At 38.0% G+C, this 14082-nt stretch overlaps 1 protein-coding gene across 1 annotated transcript in view; it reads right to left on the bottom strand.

Moving 5' to 3' along the window:
- Positions 1 to 6820, bottom strand: part of LOC114434783 (E3 ubiquitin-protein ligase rnf213-alpha-like) — a 42313-nt gene extending 35493 nt beyond the window's left edge. Inside the window, exons 1-10 of the mRNA XM_028404177.1 lie at positions 6796 to 6820; positions 4233 to 4334; positions 3779 to 3864; positions 2922 to 3590; positions 2620 to 2771; positions 2396 to 2530; positions 2080 to 2279; positions 825 to 1093; positions 459 to 712; positions 41 to 247 (exon numbers count right to left, since the gene is read on the bottom strand). Coding sequence (XP_028259978.1) covers positions 41 to 247; positions 459 to 712; positions 825 to 1093; positions 2080 to 2279; positions 2396 to 2530; positions 2620 to 2771; positions 2922 to 3590; positions 3779 to 3864; positions 4233 to 4329 — 2069 coding nt within the window. The 5' untranslated portion in view covers positions 4330 to 4334; positions 6796 to 6820. The remainder of the gene's footprint in view (positions 1 to 40; positions 248 to 458; positions 713 to 824; positions 1094 to 2079; positions 2280 to 2395; positions 2531 to 2619; positions 2772 to 2921; positions 3591 to 3778; positions 3865 to 4232; positions 4335 to 6795) is intronic.
- Positions 6821 to 14082: the final 7262 nt, after the last annotated feature.

Below are 14082 nucleotides of genomic sequence, written 5' to 3'. Positions count from 1 at the left end.
TGGACATTTATCTAAATGTAAATGGGAGGATTTTACATACCCAGTATTACTGTCCCTGGGAAAATGTGTTATTTTGCTTCCCTTCAAGCCAGTCCATGAGTCAAACTCTGGGTTCAGGACAGGCTGAAGCGGCTTAAATGGTTTGCTTTCTGCTCTCAGCAGGTGAATAAGAGGGATTACCAAGACCCACTTGTCAATTTGGTGTTGCCTAGCACTGTGGCAAAGCCTTTCAATGGTATCTGCAACCCTATAGCGAATAAGAGTATTAGTACTGTTATCATTTTAAACCAAAGGTATTGAACAGCAAGTGAGCAAAAATGCATCAGTGATTTTACATAAGATTGTGTAAAGCTATATATTTTCATTGAATGAATACTTGTTGCTTTTAACCTGTTATTTGTGTATAATTCATCATTACCTTTGATTTTACCTTATGATATAAACAACCTCACACTCACCCATATTGTTTAAATGAGGGGATTGCAAAGATCTCCCAAAAAGAAAGAAAATGGTGTTGTGGCTTTCCAGGGAGGCAAAGAAGATCACATAGAGTGCTAATTTGTTCAGGTGCAATGTTGTTCTCCAGATATTTGCTGTAGATGTACAAAGCAATGATTCCTGCATGGAGGGCTGGTAAGAATTCAGTTTCCTTTCTCTTGCTGGATTTAGGGTTAATATTTTCCTCCAGAAAATTTTGTAGTAGTTTTTGCACCTAAAAAGGGGTACAGAGCAAATGTTTTGACCGATGGTGCATTATAGTATTTCATTTAACCCTTAAATTTTGAGATTTAAATTTTCACTGTTGTACCATAAAACCTATTTACCCGTTTTCTATTATACTGTAATCCAGGAAACCAATGTTTGATTGACCCATCATGAAGTAAAGGACAGCGGTATGTTTCAAAAAACAGTTTCAGCTGGAAAAAGAAGTTTTCTACATTTTCCTCATTCCACGTTGTAAGACGATCAAAGATGATTTTCAACATTTTCCTGCCAGCTTTGTCTCTGCCCTTCAATACATGATCTTCGACAGAGTTCAACTTCCAAATCTTCTGTTTGTGATGGATCACATCATCATATTGGTGCCACTCACCTGAAAAGTCCATCAATGTGAATTAATTGGTTATATTTCAATTATGTGATTCTGCCCATTACATATTGTTGCTGAAGGACCAAGCCATTACTAGCTCCAGTCAGAAATTTATTTATATTTTCTATGTTTTAATGTTATAAACACCTGTTAACTCTTAAGAGCAAACATGTATTTATGGTTGACATTCTGAAACAATAGTAGTTTTTAAGGCAACACAAATTTCGGCAGCCAGGCCTAATTTTTCCTAATTTTTAAGGTGACAGAAAAAGGCTTTTTGGCTTCTTTTTTTTAACATTTGGATAACCATTTTAGTTCAAATCAAATAAATACATAAATAAAAACATAATTAAATATATATGTCAATAAACATTCATATTTATTTACTTGACGATGCAAAGTTCCTGTATTTAATGATTTATTTATTGATTTCATGCCATCTGAGTGGCCAGTGGTTTGTTGGCTATGCTCCTGTTAGCCCTAATGTTATACTGTTGGAAAACAATAAATACAAAATAAATAAAATTGATTAAAAAACTGAAATTTAGGATTTGATATGAAAATACAAGATGTATGACATTTTTATCAGTTAAAATTAGGCTTAATCTGGTGAGGCATGGTATCAAGTCACAGGTATGATGAGTGACAATATGACAAAGAAAGCTAAAGGCTTCCCTCAGTCACGTTACTTTCAGGGAATGTAGTTGCTCTTTTAAAATTGAAACTCTTTGTTGTATTCAAGCAAATTGCCATGGAAAACTGATGCCAGTGATAATACTCCATTTGGTAAGCTGCCTCAGGTCAAGGTCAATGGCATTCCTAGTGGTACTGAAGGGATATTACATGGAAATATGTCTTGCAGCAAGCTTTTTAGCATATTAATATCTATAGCTATAACAGCAACATAATGCATACTGTAGATGTCTAAGGCATAACATCCTAGCTGTCGAAAACTACATGGTGTAAACAGCAAAGTGTGTTTAAAATACCTTTCCTCGTTAAAAGTTCCTCTCTGATTGTCAGGCATCTGTTTGCCTGTGGATTTTCCCCTTTTTGGTAAAGAGTCTCAGGGATTAAACTATTTTTGGACTTAACGGCATATTTGTAGGGTATGGTCTCACGAATAACATCCTTGGAAAATGTAAGGTGTCCTTTAAGAAGATATCTCTTTTTTTTTTCCTTTATACAGCTGTGAACAAAAAATTATTATCAATGCAGGGCAATGAAAACCTTACAGTTTAGAGTAAACTGCTCAAGAATTATAGGTATTATGTTTATAGTAATGGGACTATGAGGAAGTAATACCTATGTGACATGTGTGTACCACCATTCCTGTTTCCAGTCAATTGTAGAATGACAATGTCATTCTCAGGATCAAAATCGAAGTCTTTAGAAAGTAATGCGTAGAAGTACACTTCGATAGATTCACTGGGTGATGATCTGGAAGTAAATCTCAGTAAATGTTCGCATTAACAACTGAATAACTGAATACACATGACTGCAATTATATTGGCTAAAATGTTACTTACTCAGATGCTGTCAAGATATTTGTTGCTGCTATTTGACCACCTTTCCCATCGCTCTGACTAGGAGTGCAGGAGAGAATTGGTGTCCCGGACACATTTACACCTGTTTTGTCTGTTTGCGGTTCCCCTTCCTCTTCTGTTTTGGTGTGAGCAGCCTGTGAAAAAAGTTAAACAGTAAACAATCACTGGTGTGATAGTTTATGTATTTTGAGTTAAAAACAATATAGGCAAGTGAATCCTACTTGACTACATTTTCTCTATAATGTGTATCAATGCGCGCATTCTACATGTGAGAAAATAACTACCTCAGTGTTTTTGGCCATTTCCTTTGTTATCGACTCCAATGTATTCCCTGTGGATGTTTCTGTGTTTTGATCCCCTGAGTGACAACATTTCTTTTCTCCACCTGTTTGATCTTCTTTATTTTCACGTTGATTTGTGCATGTATGTTGTTCAGTGTTGGTATTTGTTTCATTATCATCAGGCTTGGACAGATTTTGTGTGTGATTAGAGGATGCGGTATCACTATTTTGTTCAGAGGTAGGCTCCTGTGTTTTGCCATCATGAATTGTTTGCTCAGACAACTCAACAGCAGCAGAGCCTGTTTCTATTGTTGATGACAATGATGCGGAATTTGAAGATGGTCCAGATGGAATGTTGTTTAACTTGTCAGAAGATTCAGAAAACTTTATTTGTCCCTGAGGAGCAGGAACTTGCAATGCATCTGGCCTGTCTTTTTTAGTCAAATGTGACAGGCCCTCTGGCTGTTGTTCTTCCAGGTTGTCTGTGAGGTGCACAGAAGTTGGCGGCGCTGTTAGAATAGACAACTCCAATCCAACAGTGACATCACTGCACAGCTGAGAGTTACTTTCAGCAGCAGTAGCAGAGTGCCTCTGTTTCTCATCAGAAGGCAATGAGTCCTTTTGTGTTGTTCCTCGTCTGGCTGGTTCTGATTCATCACTAGGTACCTCTCCCTGAGAAAAAAAAACCTCAATAGTTAGCTTATAAGATGCCATTTTCAATTTCATAAATATCTTATGAAGCTAAATGTTTAAATGTAAATCTTTTTAGGCTATTTTAAGTGTTTGCAAGAGGAAGAGTTTGCTTGTTGTTGTGAAAGAAAACCACTGGCACAATGTTTCCGCTTAATGTTCTGCCTCACCTTAGTTTGGGACATATTGTCTTGACTCTCCCTTTGGTTCTTCTCTTCAGCAATGACCAAAGGTTTATGTGTTGAAGTGGCACCATCTGTGTAACAATCACATGGCATGTTAGATACATACCATATTGTATTTAAGCACAGGCTTTTCCAGTTTGTACAAATGGGAGAAAGTAGGACCATAATCCTGAGCTTTAGGGCAAACTAAATATAAATTATGATGGCAGTCTATGTAGAGCACCAAAACAATGTTTTGTTGACCAAGGAACACAATTTGCATTGCTGCTGTCATCAGTTGTAGTCATATTTTTTCTCATTCTCATTCAGCAGCAACATCTACCTGTAGTATTGTTTTATGGTTATACATACACTTACAAAAATCTTCCAATAAGCAACAACCCCACATTAACTGTTTTGGCTTACCAATAATGATAAGGAATAATGAAAGAAAATTTACCTTGTGTCCTTTGAGTTAAAACAGGTAACTTGAATCCACAATATGGACAGAATGCAAATGAACTATCCACTGCCCTTTCACAATGCGAGCAAAACATGTTGCCTGTTTAGAGAGAAACAATAATAATAATAATAATAATAAATAATTAAAGCTGCAAGCAGCGATGACCGGGCCCTCGCACTCTGTGCGAACGCCCCCTCCCCGTCACGTCATCCCTTCCTTCCCCCGCTCCCCCCACGAGTTGCTGCGATTTTGCCAGCGGTGGGAAAAAAGCGGCAGAGAGAAGCAGAGACGTGTCAGAGCAACAAATGTGTCAATATATGTAAAAATTGTTAGTATGCAGTAACCTTCTGGCTGACTTCCTGTGTGGAGACTTTTATGTGTGTCTGGACGTGTTCTGTGTGTGTGCCGATTTTTGTCTTCCTACTCCAAAAAAACCCCTATGGAGACAGGTGTTTAAAAAATTCAAGGGGGCGCCATTGAGCATATTTACCCCGCCCACTTATGAGACCCCATCAGCTGCTAGGACACGCCCCCGTGAAAGTTTGTATACATTTTCATGATCATAGAAGGTCGTTAAAAACCCAAACGTAATCTCACGGCGAGGGATCAACAGTCGCCATGCCACCACATGGACGCCAGTGCACGCAGTTCACAGCCTTCATAGGGTAGCTTCACCAACTAGTTGGGAAGGTTCTAGAGCTGAAACGAAGTTGATGCTGTCAACCATGTAGGAGCAGTACACGTCAGAGTGAAAAGAGGTCATTTCCTGTTACCAGCAGGGGGCGCCACGAGTAACGCAGGGTTTCAACATATGGAGGCGTTCAGGGCGGAGCCCTCATCATGTTCATAAAGTTTGAAGACGTTTGGATAAAGTATGTGGGCGTGAGAGCCGTTCGAATATTCATGGCGAAATCATGAATCGTCACCAGATTTTGGCAAGCCACAGAGGCCACGCCCTTTAAGTTAGAGAAAAGCTTTTGATAATTTTTGATCAGCAGTTTCTTTAGGTGACCTCCAGTAAATTTCAAGTCAATCGGGCTAAATCTCTAGGAGGAGCTTGTCCGCATACCAATGGTGTAAGTCGCCAAAATTGCCATTTTCTATCCAAGATGGCGGACTTCCTGTTGGGTTAAGGTCATGGTGTCAAGAGACTTTTTGGTGCGTCTTGGTATGATAAACATGTGTACCGATTTTCGTGCACCTACTCCAAACTAAGCCAAATGGGAGGGGTGTTTTGAAAATTGCAAGGGGGCGCTGTAGAGCCATGTTGCCCCACCCCTTTGCAGCGACCACAAAATATCAAATTTTTCACCACCCCTGATGAGTGTGCAAAGTTTCGTGAGTTTTCGTGCATGGCAAAGGGGCGAAAAATGCGTTTGTTTGGGATATATATATATATATATATATATATATATATATATATATATATATACATATATATATATATAACTTGAATCCACAATAAGGCATTCTGTCCGTATTGTGGATTCAAGTTGCCTGTTTTAATTACTGTATATATGTATACTAATTACTGATAACATTATTAACCCTAAATCTGAGGTGTATCCTAATCAGTTTTAAGATTAAAAACACTGATAATGAAACATAAAAATAAAATATTTTGATGAACTAAAATGGAGAAAGCAGAGAAAGTGAAAGCAACAATAATTAAAACCGTAAAATTACCATGTTACGCATTGCTAGAATATTTACATAATCATCAAATAACTTAACTGATAAATCCTTATAATCCCTGTAAGTATAAACTTATCTAATAACCTGCCTTATTTGCTCTACCTCCTTAAATTGCTGAAAATGTAAGATTATGACTGGAGTTTTATAGCTCACTGGGAACAAATTTAGTTTCACTTTTGTTGTGCAGTAAAAGGTGTGGCTGCTTGATGCTTTTTTTTCTATTTTTTGTTTAAAATTCTTTAATCAAAGAAACAAATGTAATATCATGTTCTCTTACATGACAAAGAAAAGCTTTTTCCACAACACAACAAAATATTGCTATGTCCTTACTTCTACAATTATTCATCAAAATGACTTCTTAATTTCTATCAATCAACTACTAAACTAGCTTTTACTTAGAGACTGCTCAAAGTCTGTCATTATGGCCACCTTTAGAAAAAAGACAACAATGATCTAAGGAATTTTCTTACTGACTTACTAAATGTACAGCACATCCTTTCCACAAAGAGGGTTAAGCACATTCTACTGTAAAATACATTTTATTAGCATATACCTCAGATTTAGGGTTAGTAATGTTATATCGGTAATTAGTGCTGAAAAGCATTTTAATCAAAACAGAAAAAGTAACATCAAAACAATAATTGCTCACTGGGAACAAATTTAGTTTCACTTTTGTTGTGCAGTAAAAGGTGTGGCTGCTTGATGATTTTTGTCTATTTTCTGTTTAAAATTATTTTTAATGAACTAAATGGAGAAAGCAGATCTCTACAAAAGTGAATGCAAGCTGAAGTGAAAGAAAAAAAATAATGAAACAAACAAAAAACCTTTATAATCCCTGTCAATATAAATTTATCAGATCACCTACCGTGTTTGCTCTTCCTTCTTACATGGTTAATGCTGGTTGTTTGCTGATGAGTGAGGTTTTATAGCTTGCTGCATACTTTCACTTTCCTTGTGCAGCAATAGGCGTGGCCTGTTGAAGTTTTTCTTTGTTGTTCATTTGCCCAGTGGAAGGGGCTAAGGGTCTCTACAAGACGCCACCAGTGAGGATAGAGTGAGTTACAGTGGAGTTGGGAGCCGAGTAGACTCGTGCGTTTACGGTCTGAGATGGAGTCAGAGCCAATTTGTGAAAGAGTCAGGGTTGGGGTGAAACCCAACAGAGTTACATTGAGGGTAACTATTGTACAGAGACTATTTTTTTTAGTCTGTGTTTTTTTTTCTTGTTAATACAGTGGACAGAGCCCTGAGAAAGAACTGTTTATTTATTGTTTCTAAACATCGGTATCATTTGTTTTTACATTTGCACTTTTCAATTTTTGTTTATTTTTTTGTAAATAAATTTTGAATCACCACAACGTACAACTGCGCCTGAGTGTGTTGGGGAAAACTGACCCCACCTATGGCCTCGGAACGAGGTGAACCACGTCACAATAACAAATGAATAGTGTTCATAGAGATATGCTATGTCCTTACTCCTACAATAATTTATGATATTTTATGTCAACTGAACTATAGGTACATTATGTAAACTGTGTTCAGAGATTGTTTTGTTCAAATTCATATTAACCTCTACCACATAGAGGTATTCTCAGATAAGGCCACTAGGTGGCAATATTGATCAATCTAAAATACTTTAGAAAACAATCCACAGCATCAAAATATTAGGAAAGCCAACACCACACACACTATTAGACTTAGCTTGTGTGACACTAGTGGTTGACCACATTAAATGTAACAGAAGGTGTGTACATTTACACTACCGTTCAAAAGTTTGGGGTCAATTGTCACTTTAACAAATGTCTTAACAAAAAAAGTTTTTTTCAATGAAGATAACATTAAAGTAATCAGACATACAGTCTAGACATTGTTAATGTGGTAAATGACTATTCTTTTTTTTGGAGTAGTTGCTTTTGTACTAGTCTATTCTAAAGGCAATAAAATTCATCAGGACAGTTTGGGGCATAAGAGGGGAATGATGAAAATATTTTCCTTCCAAAATTCATGCATGCTTAAAATCCAAGATGGCATCTGTGAGGGAGGGAAATATGCCACAGAAGTCAGTGCTCAAGAAGCGTATAAAATTATATCATCTCTGTTAACCGTGCTAACAGTCTTGGACTGTCTCTGTGTGTGTATACGTGTGTGTGTGTATGTGTGTGTGTGTGAGTCTGTTGGGGGTGTGGAGGCTAATCTCAGTGCTTGGCTATTGAAGAGTCCTCCTCCTCCTCTTCTTACCACCCACACATCTCTTCCTCTCACACACACACACACACCACTGCAGTTGGCAGCCAATCACTAGCTCTTGCTTCCCATTGCTTTTACCTGCGTCACTCTGCATCTGTTGCCATGGTGATCACTGATGCTCCCCCCACACTTGGTGCCTCTGGTCTTCCAGTACGAGGAGGACAAAGCCGACTTGTGGCTGGTGATGTAGGCAGGCTCAAACGTCATCACTTCCCTTGGGAAGAAGGCCTATTTTTAATCAGTGGGCACAAAGCATACGAAGCTGCCCGACATATTTATGGAAGTGCATCTAATCCCTGCCTGCTAGGAAACATCTCTCCCCATACTCTGCATCTCTTCCTCTCCCTTTTTTTCCTCTCTCCCTCTCCCTTTCTGACCTCTCAGAAATACTGTTCCTTTGAAGGCAAATTTTTCCCTTGAGATGAGACAAGGTTTGGAGTAATCTTGTTTGGACATATCCGCTGTTTGCACTCTGATACTGTATCACCAATGAGACACACAAGAGAAAAGTCACACTTACCTAAGATGCACCAACCTCTGGTACTGGTAGTGATGCTGTGTTGTGTGCAGGGGCATTTTAGATAAACAGTTGGCTGCTTGCTCTGCCAGAAAAGACAAATGTGAAGGTAATCAGTATAACATCACTCAGCTGCTTGCCTACCACCTATCACTTAGTTTTTAGCTAAACAGCAGCTAAAGTTTACTAAAGTTTAATTTCCCTCTGTGTAGCACTGGCAAGTGCTGGTCTTTGCTTTAAACGTACAGGACGAATCCACAATTCAGAAAGCGATCGTCACAAAATGCCTGTATCGCTTTACTTTTAGCTTTTTGACCCGATATGGAGCTAATCGGCTAATGATGCAAGCTAAAGCTAGCTTACTGCATAACTGACGACAAGAAGGTAGGCTATAAAGCTCCTGCTATGGAACAGCTTAATGTAAGGTAGATGAAATGTTGATAAAAACTATATAAAAAACTGTAAAATGAAATGCTGCCTTCTAAATTATTTGGCGTTAATACAGCACGGGTTTGTTTCACCTGAGGTGGATCTCCACAGTTAGCTAAGCACACAGCGGTAGCGGGATCTGTCTGCATCGAACAGTAACTTCACATTTTTGTAGAAGATTGGTGTTTTTTAACAAACTTAATAGTTATCTCAATAATAATATATATATTTATGGCTCACTGGCTCATCTTAAAATAAAAATAAAACCATACACACTTCACTGACCTTAGAGTGTCCCGCCCAGCTGCTTCACTGCGTGGTCGGAGCTTGCACCGCCACCTGCAGGTAGACATCATCGCATAGTGAGAGCAGCTGAGAGGATCATCGGCGTCCCTCTCCCCTCCCTCCAAGACCTCTACAACAGCCGTCTCACCCGAAAGGCCCTTACCAAAAATTAAAACGCTCTAAACCAGGAGAACTTTATTTACCAGCCTTTATTTGGAAAGAAAAAATATGCTACATTTGTAAAGGTAAAGAAACCATATTATTAAACAAAAAATCGAATCTACTATAATTTTAGCCTTAAAGTGGGAGGAAGGTAGACATGCAGCATTTTTAGATTTGAAAAAGTTGTACATTCATATAGTGCTTCTCTCTACCTACTCAAAGATACTCAAAGCACTTGTGAGCAACATAGGGTTAAGTGTATTGCCACACTGGCATACAGCCAGGGGGCCACAGCCACTCAGCGTTTCAGATTTATAGACAATAATGTTCATCCCTTCACATCACTGAAAATGCCAGGAGGGAAGCACGTGATGTTTGATGAAACTTAACACATCGTAATAAGGAAAAAATTGCAGTAGTTGTAGGGTTTGTGTGTGGAAATATGCCAGCCAATGTGAGCTATTAAATATTCTGACTTGTATATCTGTGGAGGAAATGTGGGCACACAAATCCACATGAGTACAGTATCCTCCTGCTGTGACGTAGCCATATCAACCACTGCATGCTGAACAGCAGCAGCAGGGCTGTTTATCTGTGACGGATCAGCCGGCTGTACTCCCACATTCACTGCAAAGGCAAAAAAAAAAAAAAACAACATATGTTGAACCACTACAATCAGATGATTTTTACTCAAAAGAGACGGCATACAAACTTTTGGACATGACTGTATATGGCATGAAACCATGTCACACACAGAGACAGTATGTTTTTTTTTTTCCATAAGATTTGATTTACATTTTTCAGTTTCAAATTCAGCCTGGAAAACAAATGGAAACCTCCGTTTGAGGTGGAAGAAGGGACTTTGCTTAAACACACGGCTGACTCCTACAGAGAAAAAGTACATGTCTGGCTGAATGGCTTTCTATTAATAATAACATTAGTGGTAATATTATTGATCCGTGTGACTATTATATTGCTGCAACAGCTAAGAAATACATTTTAAATCAAATCTAGTAACATTACTCAACAAAGAAGCCAATAAAGCAAATACATATGATTTTACAATGAAGTGCAGAATAATACATAAATACATTTAACTAAGTTTAAATAACAAACCCCACCCTAATTTAACAATAACAAGGGTGCTGTTAGAAAAAGTCATTAATTAAAAGTCGCTTACTTCTGTCTGTTTAACTACGACAACTCACGTAAAGCTAGTGTGGTTTTGTGGTTAAGTGTTGTCAGTGTGTAGGCACAGGTGTGTTTTGTAGAAACCAACATTAAACACACACACTCTCTCTCTCTCTCTCTCTCTCTCTCCTACAGATTCCTACTTCCTCTCTGAGTGTGGAACTTCACCTACACTGTGAAACTACGTCATTAGGTCCATTGGAGCAGTAGCTAAAAAATGTAGTTTTAGACTCAACCTGTTCTGTGTTTTCTTTGATCCTTATTTTATTTTTTATTTTATTTATTAAATGTAGTTATTCATCAGACTACTGAAGGTTTGTAGTTTAGGTGGACTGACACTGCCAACATGGTGACAGTCAGAGCCTCCCACAGGAACTCAAAATGGCTCTTCAGTAACCTACAGGTGACAGCACAGACGTGGCATTCATAGTTATATACTGTTACTGTACAAGGTAGTAAAAACTAGAGAAAAGGTTACAGGTAGTTGTAATGGATGAAAAAAACTGCATGAATGCAAACTAATGGATAAAGATTGTCTCAAAGTTTGATCTACAATCACAAAAAGCCCTTTAGCACTGTAGCTGCTGTTATTTTTACGAGCCTGGAATGGTCACGTGTGAAAGGAAATGAGATCTAAGATAAGGTCTTCAGTGACCACACATTCTGTTCACCCATATAACACAGTAGTATTGTCAGGTAGTGTCAAGGTAAATACTTTAAATTCAAATTGGTTTCAAATGTCACAACAGAATTTCAAGAGATTTATAGAAACAGTAAGGTGGAGATCCCCTTACTGCCAGGATCTTCAAAGGGATCAGAATAGCTTAACTTTCTTCATTAATCCCAAATAGTGCTTTCACTACAAACCACCGATCGGTCACGTGTTGCTCAACGTATTACAGATTTCTCTTACAGGCATAAACCCTGTTCCAGCAGCAGATACCAGGCATTCCACACAGCTCATCTCTCTTTGCCTTAACATGCAACGTTTACTCACAGTCACATAGAGAAACATTTACTCACAACTTTATAGTGACACGTTGGTTAAGAATTACATTAACAGTAATTATATGACACATCAATACCACTGAAAAAGGCTGTTCACAGTGTGTTATACATTATAATGTAAAGTGATGCTTCTTCATTAGAATCTGAATTTAATTTTGGAATTTTGGAATGTTTCTGGTAAAACAGTTATTTTTGAGGAGGAGCAACTCTTCTTTTACACTGATCTGCAGCTTTTAGACAAAAATATCTCTCCTCTGTTGGTTTACACCCCCCCCCCCCCCATTTCCGCCACAGCGTTAAGAGATCTGACATCACAGGGCCAGTCATGTGATCCACCCGCACAAAGCTTTGCAGTGATGGAGAGGGCCTACCTGTGACGCACATACCTCCTCTGTGTAACCCCTTATAAGCCAGAGGCCTCATAATGAAGGAAACAAGGAACAGTTCTATTTGTATGTTTTAGCTTAATAAAGTGATGCTTTCATTCATCATTCATCTGCTATGTGCATGTGTGTGTTGTAATACAAACACAATTATATGAAAAGGGAGGCAAACAAGCACACAATTGTTGTATGAAGGACAATCCTTCCTTACTTATTAAAAGCTGTTGTATATCTGTGTGTGTGTGTATACTGTGGCTGAAGTGCTCTAAAATAGAAGACATGAGTCCAAAAATATGAACAAAATCCTGAAAACCAATATTTTTTTTTTGTTGTTCAGGTACCTTCCTAATTCCAAACCGTTGGTGATCTGGCAAGTGAATCGGGCTTGTGATCTGAAAATCACTGAATCAGCTACAATAATTTCACAATTTTACAACTGAGCTCAGCTTCCTCACTGTTGTGATAGTGGCTGGCTTGTTATATTACTTCACCAGCTAATGTCATATGTATATATATAATATATATATATATAATGTCACAGATCTGTGCATTATGTCCAGTGTGGATTTTAGCCAATAAGAAATATAGGCTGTACTGTACACACACACACACACACACACACACATATATATATATATATATATATATATATATATATATATATATATATATATATATATATATATATATTCTTTCTGTCTTTCTTTCATTTTGATATACGATCAGATTCAAACCTCCCACCCCAAAACTGTGAAACTGTTTACTGGCCAGAGGAAATGTTGAAATCAAACTGGTTTCAGATTCCACTTCTTTAAACTCAGTTGTCCAGAAACACAGCAACTGTCTTGGCTGAAGGAAACAAAAAAACAGAAGTGAGCAGCCTGAAAAAACACCACAAAGATGCATAGAAACAATCACAGTTTATTTCCAGGATTATGCAAACTGTCATCAGCAATCATTCATTAGTGTGTGTGTGTGTGTTCTGTGAAAAAGGGAAAGAAAATGAAAGGGATTTCTCTGTTATTTAATGAAAATATGGTACTGAACATTTCAGGTTTTTATTTGATGTATTAAAAATGGAAACAACATGTTCCCCATGAAACCTCAGTGGACTACACTGTTTGTAGTTTATCCACCATCACCATGGCATCAGAGCTGGTACCAAAGATCCAAAGATGCTCTATTAAGAAAGTGAATCACTCTGTGGAAAGTCCATCTTTGACCTTGGAAACTGTAGTTGTTCATAATTAGTTGGTCTATCACGTGTTCACTCTTTATCTTCAAAGATGTCTCATCTTTTAGTGACACTAAGAGACATTATAGTTTTATCATTTATGTAATCTGTGTGGTATGTTCATGGGATTCACCCTGACACAGATCCTTCAGTTCTCTACATGCCGTAGTGTGAAGACACCTGCTCTGCAAACAGCAGGAGGTTCAGCAAAGTGTTCAGCTGGGCTCAGACCAGACATGTTCTTAATTAGGTCTTTAAGGTCAGGGTGCAGTTGTGTGGTCAGTTCTGACAATAGGATGATGATTAGGACTGGTAAGAGTGAGAGCATGCAGAGACTGAACAAAGTTTCAGCAATTAGTTTTGTGACAATTATTCTCTGGCTGCTTGTTAATTGTTGACCAATCGGATTGTTTTTGCATTGTTAGTTTGTCTCTGTGTTCTGGGAAATCTCATCAGCTGGAATGAAGGGGAAACCCACAGAAATATGACTGCGTGGGGGCCCTTTGAGGGCCTTTTAAAGTAGTGGTCAGTAGACCACAGTAAACTGCTATCTTTACTTCTTGTTGTTAGTGTTTTTTGACATCTTTGCTCTTCTATGTTATTTTACCTCATCATGTTTTCTGCCTGTGTGCTACCAAACCAAACATTTACATTTCTGTAAAAACAGAAATCAAGTACACTGTTGTTAACTGAGATTAT

This window comes from Parambassis ranga, chromosome 4, assembly GCF_900634625.1.
Source record: "Parambassis ranga chromosome 4, fParRan2.1, whole genome shotgun sequence".
In the NCBI taxonomy this organism is placed as follows: Eukaryota; Metazoa; Chordata; class Actinopteri; family Ambassidae; genus Parambassis; species Parambassis ranga.
This window is presented reverse-complemented; position numbering and strand designations above follow the sequence as displayed.